At 41.1% G+C, this 10,677-nt stretch overlaps 1 protein-coding gene across 3 annotated transcripts in view; it reads right to left on the reverse strand.

Moving 5' to 3' along the window:
- Positions 1-9,787, reverse strand: part of MBTPS2 (membrane bound transcription factor peptidase, site 2) — a 34,102-nt gene extending 24,315 nt beyond the window's left edge. For all 3 annotated transcript variants that reach the window (XM_032188139.1, XM_032188154.1, XM_032188146.1), the window contains exons 1-3: positions 9,671-9,787; positions 5,227-5,375; positions 3,385-3,523 (exon numbers count right to left, since the gene is read on the reverse strand). In XM_032188139.1, coding sequence (XP_032044030.1) covers positions 3,385-3,523; positions 5,227-5,375; positions 9,671-9,745 — 363 coding nt within the window. In that variant the 5' untranslated portion in view covers positions 9,746-9,787. The remainder of the gene's footprint in view (positions 1-3,384; positions 3,524-5,226; positions 5,376-9,670) is intronic.
- Positions 9,788-10,677: the final 890 nt, after the last annotated feature.

Below are 10,677 nucleotides of genomic sequence, written 5' to 3' on the forward strand. Positions count from 1 at the left end.
CCTTCTTGTCTCTTTCACGTGACACCACCCCAAATTGAAAAGATCAAAAAAAAAAAAAAAAAAAAAAAAAGAGTAACTTCTGTCTATTGTTCAAGCTTTGGCAGTCTGCATATGGCAAATTAACACTAAAAAAAGCACTCGCAATGAAGATGTTATTTTAATTGATGTAGGACATAACATGCAGCCCCCCAATTCTTCCTATGGCTGTGGATTCCCACCGTTCCCAAGCTCTTCTCTGCACTAGTTATGAGATAACAGCTCCTTCCAGCCAGGCTCCAAAGCCAGTCAGGAGGAAGCCTCCCCTCTTTCCATCGGACAGGGAAGAGGACTGCTCAATTCCCACCTTCTCTCAGCTGCCGTGGCTGCAGTAGGAAGACGTGCTGCTGACTCAGGCACAGTTGCCCTGTCTGCCCTGCTGCTCCCCACGCTCCTGGCATGGAGCACCCCAGAGCTAACAGCTGCTGTGCACATGGCATGAATTGTGATCCAAGGGCAGAAAAGAGATGCGATGGGCTAACATTTCTGACCTGCCTGTAAGACCCTCTAAAAACGACCTCATGTGACACAAAAGGCTGCAGCTCCTGGCTGCTGTTCTCCAGGCATCAGATCCAACTGAACAGACCCCATCCAACCCTACCTTCATTGAGTCCTGCCTGTTCCTCAATTATGTGCATTCAGCTATCCATGAAGAACTCTGCAACAGCTTGATGAGACAATCTAGCTAAAATCCTTTGGAGAACTGTCTTCACTAGTGTTACACTGAATCATTTCACAACAAACGTTCAGTGTGACCATGACCAAGATATTTATCTTAACTGGCATGATTGTGCCTCACTGCATGAGGACAGCTGCTCTTCACTCGTGAGGCTTCCATTGCTGGCATTGAAGCATTAGCTGGTGGCACTACTGGATCAGTTAACTGGCATTCTCAGTGGTTCTTTGCTCCAGGAGCATGGGAGGACAGACAGCTATAGCAAAAGTTCCTATTGCAATACCACCGTGACTGTATCACATTAGAAAACAACACTGAGTGCTTTCCCATATCATGTCAAAGAAGCTAGGTTAAGATACACCTAAAGAGGGAGCTAAGTCTTGTGAAGAATTCACGCAGTATTTTGTTAACAAGCATTGTCACCTCATATTTCACAGTCTTCTGGAAATGCCTTTAGTAAAAAAAAAAAGGTCCTTTCCTAAAAACTGATCTGTTTCTTGCCCACTTTTGCTAATAGACAACCAACACAAGGGGAGGAAGCTAAAGAAAAACAACCCAGTTATCTACAGATGGGTACATTGGATAAAAATGGCTGAATAAAAAAAAAAAAAAAAAAAAAAGGATGGGTCCAAAAATCTAAATCAATAAAACGTAAGTGTAACTCCCTTTCTCCAAAGAGGAAGGATAAAGGCTAAGCAGATTTATGCCAAAGGCTGGCTAAAACACAGTTAAAAATTAAAATAAAATAAAAATAAAAATAATAAAAAACCCACTCCTCCAAGGCAGTCAATTAATTATTAAACATATTGATGTCTAATTTAAATGATTAGACAGTCCTCCTCACTTCTTCTTCACTTCTTTGCAACCACACCTGGGTCACTTTTAGTGCCAACTTACGCTACCACATTCCGGTCAATAGAATACTCAAACTCTTTGAAGGCAGAATTACAGAACTGTGATGGTTGAGAAACAAAACAAAAGGAAAAGAACCACACAGGTCACCTTAGGAGAAGTAACCTTATCTCCTTACATGACATTACATTATCTGTATACCATCTATCTTTTTCAGTACTGATCTCTGCTCTTGGTTTGAGTGCAGTGATACTGCCAATGAGCAGTCATTGCGGAATCCATTCCACATTGAAACTGTTAGTATTTCTGCTTTCATAGTTCAGACCAGATTACTTGCTAAAGCTCATCTTCACTTTGCTCACCTTTTATTTATGTCACTTTTGCAGAAGAGGGGAGCATTGCAAATGACTACTTTACTGTGGCATCACAAAAGTGGATGGATTCATGCAGTGATCACAAAAAATGAAAATATAAGAGAGCTATATCTTATTCTGGAATGCAAGACACATGTGCTTAACACATACCCTGTTGGCAGGTAAGAAGTTTTCAGTCCCATGTTCAATTTGTGCTCTACTAGACACACAGTATACCACCAAGACTTCCCACTCCCTCCTGCCTGCTTCTGGAGATAATTCAGGAGCAGGCTGTGGACCAGGTGACTACAGTGGCAGTACCAGCAGTTCTCTCCCAGGTTACCACTTTTGCCAACACATACTGCATTTGCTGCATTCACCCTACATGTGTGAAACAAATCCAAAACATCCCAAATACACTGAGTTTATAATGCATGCTAACGATCAGGCTGTTCACGTTCATGCAATTTATTTAAGTCTAGTGGCATACGGTCAGTTTAGCACTTATGGGAAGGTCTGTCAAGGCAGCACACGATTCCCAACTGCTGTTTCCTAGACTAGCTGAGCAATACAATAGAGCAAAATGGTTGGGTACCACTGCTCTAAGCCATATGGTAGAAGGCAGAGCAATCTTATAGGACTTTTTGCTTTCCTGGAAAATGACCACACATTCTAGCCAGACAGCATTCTTGGTGAAATAAGGTTAGCTAGGAACCTTTCCAGGTTAAACCTGTTGTAAGGGTAATGTTACTTCCATTACTGCCTTATGTATTTTGATGCAAGATATAAAGACAGTATTTGCAATCTTTCCTATTCTATAAACTCAGGATTTCTTCCTAAAACAACACAATCTATTGTCCAGCATCAGAAATCAATTAAATAAATTATTAGGCCTTTGACTAGATACTGCCAGAAACAGAACACTCAATTTCACACTGTAAATTAGGCAGAGGTCCTTGAACAATCCAACAACACACGATCTCCTCACTAATGAATCTTTGTTTCCACAATCACACAAAGGTCTTTCCATTTCTCTCCTTCTCCGCTGATGTTTTGTGTTGTAATAAATGAGAACTCTTCTCTTCCTACGGTTTTTCATTTTGCAGATTTCAAGGCCATCACTGGCTGTACACTGCACAGCTCAGAGAAGGTAAATTCTTATTGCTGTTTTGTATTCTAAGTACTGTGATAATTTAAGACCTTTCAAAATTACCAACCAGTTCTCACTTCTGAGAATATTTAATATAAATTCTTTCACATATTTGCAATCATTTGTCTTCCTCTCTCTTTACTACCTCCACCCTCCATTTTTAAGGCTGGTAACAAACCAGCAACGTTTTATTTAAACTAATATTAGCAATTAGGTTATTCTTGCATGGGAGGATTTAAGTATCATATATCCCATTAAGAAGTTGGTTAGTATCCGTTCACAGCCCTCAAATGAAGACCTGAGGAGAGAACACTTACCACAACTTGCAGCATACGATCATTCTGGGCTTTTGGTGCCTCAGTTAGCATCTGTGTCAGCGTCTGCATCAGTGTCTTTCCAAGAAGAATAACAGAGCCAAACATGGCAACTATACCAAACACCATTCCCATGCTGAACCTGCAAAGACAGGCAAATAGTTCAGCAGTACATAGGCACAGGAAGCTCGTGCATATTTTCTGGATATTTAAGTTCGCACATAAAGCTCATAGGGCAAAACTTACCAAGGGCCACTACTATTAATTCATCAACAAGGAAGTACCTAAATATGAGCTAAAGGAAACAATGACACTAATAACATATAGTAGTAACGTATTTAATAATACATAATATTTTCCTTGTTTAGTGTTTGACATCCAAATCACATCCCGATTCATCTTCGAATATTTTTATGCTGTTCTTATGCATTCTATTTTTTATTCAGTTACCCAACACATGTAACTTGCCATTAGCTATGAATAAAAACATAACTTTACAATGTATAATTTACCATGTTGCACCACACCATCACATATTTAGAAATCTGGATCAAGTGATGGGGTGGCATACATATTTATATAAGCTTTTTCAATAAATTTTGCATCTTCCTCACCAGCAATAAAAAGTGCTAAAGAACAATAAATGAGACTCAAACTTCTTTAAAGAAGAAAAATTAAAAGGTACAAATGCAAGACCAGATGAAAATCAATTACTTAAAACACATTCTTCTTCTCACCCATTCACATTTCATTAAATCAGTGTGAAAAATCATTTCAATTTACTTTAGTTCACCTAATGGTGAATTTTTATTCACCATTATTATTATTATTATTTTACACAATTCAATAGTTGAAGGATGTGATAAAGTCTATTTTCTAGCTGCAACATTTCAATTTACTACCAGTCCTTCTTCCTCTCACAATCACGTACTTGTTCTCTTACCATCCTTAATAAGGCTCACTGGAAATTAGCAATTTTATTTTAAGCAATATGCACTTGTAATGCTAATTAAAGAGACCGATGGAAACATTATACTGTAATAAATTATACACATTAAAAAATTGTGATTGATACAGAACTACTTAAAAGCAAAGTAAAACCATTAGATACTAGAGAAACCAATATGAAGCAGACTTCTCTTTCACAATTATCTTACTAATGGTAGCAATACAGGAAATGAAAAGAAATTCAAGCCTTACTTATTTTTATTTTCAGAGTGGATATAAAACAACACTACGGAGGCAATTCACCAATAATTTTCTGAATCAGTCCAAAAGCATCCATATTAAACACCCAGCTTATTTACCCGTTACCAGCAGTCTGTGCAATCTTCGCAAGGAAAGGTGCAGGCAGGTAAAAGACAGAGCTAGAGCAATGTCGTTCTGAGTAGGTACAGTTGCTGAATGTCTGGGAAATCATTGGCAGCAGGGGCACAACTGTCTCTGGATAATTTGTAAACTCTAGTGATCAGGGGAAAGCTTGGTGTACAGTAATGGGCAGATCTGGGATATGAGAAGCTGCTTTCAGATCTACCTCTATAGAGTACTATATGTAATAGCTTTATACTTAAGACCTATGAACAGCTCAAACCACAGGTAAAAATACAGTTTATAGATGTCTTGTTTTACAGCATCCCCATATGTAATCTAGCTGTAGATTTTTTAGCAGAGGGCATAGACTTATGCTGGCACAATACCTTTACAGCAACCCTGTTTGGTTGGTTTTATCCTTAGCCTATAGAAATAACCACATCTAGGCATTCCACCTGCAAGGATGAAAAGCACAGATGTGGTGATAGTTGCTGCCTCTGTATTTGACAGAAAAGAAAAATCATGAATTTATACCATAAATAGAGAAATCTGGGTTTCCATCTCCCCCAGTTGTAGAACTGGTGGTTGAAGAGAGCTGTTTGCCATCGCATGTGAAAAGGAGAGATGCTCAAGCCATAGGTCAGCAACCAGTCTTCATAAGATGCCTTCAAAGAGCTGGATGACTGCAAAACAATGGAAAGTTAGTTCAACCCAAAACTTTCAGGAAGATTCTGTATCATGTGACCAAGCAGCAAATCAGACTCATTTATATAAAGACAGATGTATAACTTCAAGTACATGTCCTGTGCATTATTTATATTTTGATATATAGGTGTGACCTGTAATACAAAAAGGCTACACCACTGTTATGACGCAAATCACAAGTTCAGAAATGGAAGAGAGATCAGCCATCCAGTGTTATTTGGCAACTGCAACCTTGTATCATCTTTCCTAGCGTTAAATCACTTTCCGTAATTTTTACCTGCCTGGTCAGAAGGCTAAGGAATGAAGTGTTGATGGTATTTTTCTATGTGCAATTACATTTTAGTAAACGTAAAAGTTAAAAGATTTTAAAACTGCAACGAAGTAAAACACAATCTGTTGGCTTTCATTTGGCATCGGCTTGTTTCTAACATTGGTGAGATGTGGAGCAGAAACGTGGGTATTGTTTAGCAAGGGTCAAAATGAGGTCTATTTTTCAAACACTGTGACTGAAGAGACTCTGAAATATTTGATCACACCATCAAAAAGCCAAAAAGACTTTAAAAGTATCACCATGTATTGCAACAGTGATTTCATTCACTACGATCATTTTCCAGCATTTCGAGATACTGTTGGAACTCCTTCCTGCTAATTCCAAATATTTCCTTCACAACTTGTCTTTGCAACGAATGCGACCTATGGACTATATAATTAATAGTTTACCACAGTAGTATCTAATATTATAGCCCAGGAGAAGTAGTTTTGCGATTGTTATTTTATAGTATGTGGTGTTGGTCTTCTCTCAACCTGCTTCGTGGAAGTTAGCATCAGAAAGCCTGCTGAAGGACAGCTTTCCTTAGAGGTGAAGGAGGAATTCATAGCTGAGGAAAAGCGTACCAGAGCTGTGAGCCTTCTGACTCTGGGCTGTTCCCAGGGCAGGAGTGTGTCTGACATAATCCAGACAAGTCTTCAGAGCTGTCTGAACTACAGCATTGTTCCCGAATTTCCCTGTGAGCAGCAGCACCTACTGAAGACATCAGGAATGCGCAGTTCACAAGGGGCTCCCCTCTGCCCCCCCAGAAGGAACTTCACAACTTTCTGGCTGTTGGTGAAACAAATTTAGAACTCGCCAAGTTCCGAGCATTCCTCCTTTCCTTCTGCAGCAACGGTGGGGAATAAGCAGCTCATCTTGCACAGCCATAGACTTTCTCATTTTATTGAATTAACTAAAATTCAAGCACTAAAAAGGCCTTCCACGATGCCAGAGCCACTTGCTCGTCATTCATTTATTACCTATTACACCATTTTATCCTTCCTACCCATGTGTTTATGCATGAATTCCTTCTTCAATTTACTGGTTTCACTAAGATTTTTGTTCAGTCAGCTGAGGACAAACACAGAAGTTCTCATCATAATGCATCCCCTAGTCAGCACTGGTCTTACCCTACAACACCACTACGTTGTCCACAACCATATCAGGGTTTGCTAGCCTAGCTGTAACAGAAGAGACCACAGGGAATATTCCATTTTTACAAAGCATACGTAAGCCAGGGAAACAAGGAAAATGCCTCCTCGCATAATCTTGAATAATTAAGAGCAAAAATATGCACAACATTAAGTACATTCGTCTTTTGGGACTTAAGGAAACAAACATCCTATTCACACGGGATCCCCAAAACCAACAACTAACTAACCACCACCACCAAAAAACTCACAAATATTATAACTGGAAATAGAAATTTGGCACTTCAAAAATAGCTCTTATCTTTATCACATGCAAAATCAATCTAGAAACTTCTCCCCTAGAAATTCCACCAATGCATCCCACCAATTCATTGCAACCACACCACAGCTCCACTGTACCAGCAAGGCATAAACAAATATGCATTTTTTAATGAGAAATAACAAGATTACTGACCAATACTTTGGCCAAAAGACACCAAAAATAATTTTCCTTTGGGATTTTTCTCAAAAAAAGTTGAGTAAGTGGTGTTCATAACCATTAAATGATGGCATCCCTTTAATTTAAAGGAGTAAATGACTGCATTCCTTTTTTCCCCAATAGGATCACCACGTTACCAGGTACACCCTCACGCCCTGGTATGAAGTATGTTGGTACCTTAAATCTCATTTCAAGCCCCCTTCACAGACTTTGGCTTCTTTAGCTTGAGCTCTAAGTAATCTGTGTTATATTAAGTTCACTATAAAAGCAATACCCTTTTTATTTATGCAAGCTTTCAAAATAATGGATGTCTGCTGAATACTCCGGGAGCTCCACAACTATCTGCCAGCAAGCAGGAGCCCTTAACATTCTTTCGCGCTGACAAAGTCTGTTTGAGAGCCCCGAACCATTTCAGCTTCCTGACCTTAAAAGCTGAAGGCTAACCTTGACTGAATGAGCCTAATGCATCTTTTATTTCTGATAGCAGAAGGAGGGACAACCTTCCACCCTTTTCACATCCCTGATCCTTCAGGCAGAATGAAATGGGATGATTTAGCATGCTGGGGAGCAGGAATTCAGGGGTCTGCCTACATGATTCCCTTTTTTAAGACCCGAACTTCGCTGGGAAACTTTTGTATCAGTGTTTCAGTAAAGAGCAACAAGAGGGGCTTACATTTCCAAGTCCCACATTGATTTCTTGCTGATTTGCTAATGCAAATACATCTTGTAATTCAAGCAATATTACGTGAATTTATTTATGCAAAAAGACATACGCACAGTTCCTCCTTTCATACTAGAGTTTGAAAGGGTTGAGACTGCCACCCAAAAATGTTGGAAATCAGAAAAACTGTATAAGAGAAAACTGAGCATGAGACATTCAACGTTGAACAAATTTACACAGAATAAACATCAACTGCAAGTTATAGCACACATCCTTTTCTTGCCAAAAATATTTTTAAAAAAATACATTAAAACACTCTAATATTTTTAATTCGTGTTCTGTGCGCCGTTTTGGTGTACTTAAATTTTACGGAATGGGAGATCTGAGCTGGGACTAACTTTTGCTACAGTTGCTAGCAATCTAGGGTTATGAGTGTGGTGGGAGATTAAGCATACTAGCAATAGAACAAACATGAGTTTCCTGATTATATAAATCTGGTTATTTAATCCAAGTTCTATTTTGTTAGCGGTACTCACAATGAAACTTATCACTGAGATGTATTGACATCAGATCCATCAATAAATTCACAGAAACCCAACAGCTTCCACATCATTCCTGATGATTAATTACCTTCGTCAACTTCTAGGTAAACATCACAGTTAAAATTTAACTCCTGGACTCTCCTGCCTGCTAGAGCATTCTAGGCATTCCCCTTCCTTTTTCAACATAACATGTATTAAATTTGGTGTAATAAAACTTGAAAAATCTTCAGATAAATTATTGTTGTTGTTGTCATTTGCATCATTAAAACGTACAGACTAGTATTTGACAAGAACAGCTTTCATCATTTGCTGAGCTCCATAACAATTAGCAGCAGGGGGAGCCAAGTATCTTTCAAGTTCCCTCATCACCCAAAACTCAGCTTTCCTTATAACATTTTTCCCTGGATTTTACACCAGTGACAAAACGAACATTTGTTACTTTGCAGCAATGCTAAGCCCCATTTGCACTCGGTAGAAGCAGATCCGGTTCATGGACTGCAATGCAAACTTCAAAAAGCGAAGGAATTAGAGATGGAGCATTTCCTTTGGTGTTTTCCTCATATTTAACGATCACAAGTCCTGTTTTGGATACAAAGTTATCAACTCCATCCATGCCTCACGTCGATATCGATCGTTAATACATATACATATATATCTATATCTATATATATATATTATATAAAAGAAACTCATGCCGTGCACACATGCGTTCCTGGATATAATGACACGCTGATGGCATATCTTGGTTTACACATTCCTAAATATAATATCCGTGGCATATTTTGGTTTTAAACCTTTCCTACTCCATATGGAGGAAAAAGATGAGGCTGATAATGCTCTTTTAGGATTTATTTCTTTGAAGGACAGACAGCACCCTCTTACGACTTATTTATTTGAAAGGCAGCTCCGTAGGGCCCTGATATTTTTTTCCAGTGCACTAAGAGCCTCCAGAAAGAGACGTACGTTGCTTTTAACCCAAATTTCCGAGAAATGCCGTCAGACACAGGCTCTGCAGAGCACATTTATCAATTAAACGCGGGAGGGTCCCCGGGGTGTGGGGGGAGGGGGAAGGAGGGGACCCTCTGCGCCAGGCCCGGGGCTCCCGCCCGGCCGTGCGCCCGCAGCCCTCACCTTGAGCAGCGTGTCCGCCAGGTAGACGGCGCACCAGCCGCCCAGCACGCACACCACCACCGGGATCGGGATCATGGCGGCACCCGACGAGGAGGAGGAGGAAGAGGAGGCGGCGGCGGCGGCGGCTCGGACGGAGGAACCCCCCCCCGGAACTAAAGGCGACGCGGAACTTTCGCGCACCGGCTGCGCCGCCCGCACGGACTCTTCCGGGCAACGGAGGAAGGGCGGGTGAAGGCGTGACGGCGAGCCCCTCCCGCCGCTGCCAGACGCGGGCCAGATGGCGCCTGCGTAAGGCAGGGGGCGGTGCCATGTGCTTTATAGGCGTGGCCTGCTGCCGAGTGGGCGGGGCTTCCCTTCCGTGGCCCCGCCCCGCCCCGCCCCGCCTGAGGGGGGACGTCCCCCCGCCCCTCCCCCCCAGCGCTGAGGGCTGTGCCCCAGCCGGTCCCGCCCACTCTAAATTTACCTCAGCTATTCATTTATTATTTATTATTTATTATTTCTTGTCTTTATTTGTTTTCATGAAGGGGTAGGGTGATGTGCTCGCATGGTCTCGTCACATTGCCTGTTGAAGGTTGGGGGTAGGCCACCCAAGCGCAGCTCCCAGAGAGCCATCAAGAAAATGGCGGGGGACGGCAGACCTCCACCGTGGTGGGGTTCGAGGAGATCGTGGAAGCGTTTCCCTGATGAGGGAGTAATAAAGTTCACTTCAACTACTAAAGTGCCTCCAGAAATCATTTAACACAAATTTCACGACACAAATAAAGCTTTGTGTGAGGCTGGTTGTGGGTGCCTTTCAGCCAAACACCCTCCAGACCATTACATTACTTCCCTGCCTGCCATCACGCAAATTCTCTCATTTTGTGCCCCTCTCGATCCCTCACTGCTCTCAGGCATGCCTTCACTCTTACTAGGAGTGAGACGTGCCCTGAGGTCACGTCATAAAAGTTGGATTCTTTGGTTGAATCCTTCCCTAGTTCAAATACTCAAGTTTAAGCACCAAAGGTAAA

This window comes from Aythya fuligula, chromosome 1, assembly GCF_009819795.1.
Source record: "Aythya fuligula isolate bAytFul2 chromosome 1, bAytFul2.pri, whole genome shotgun sequence".
Lineage (NCBI taxonomy): Eukaryota > Metazoa > Chordata > Aves > Anseriformes > Anatidae > Aythya > Aythya fuligula.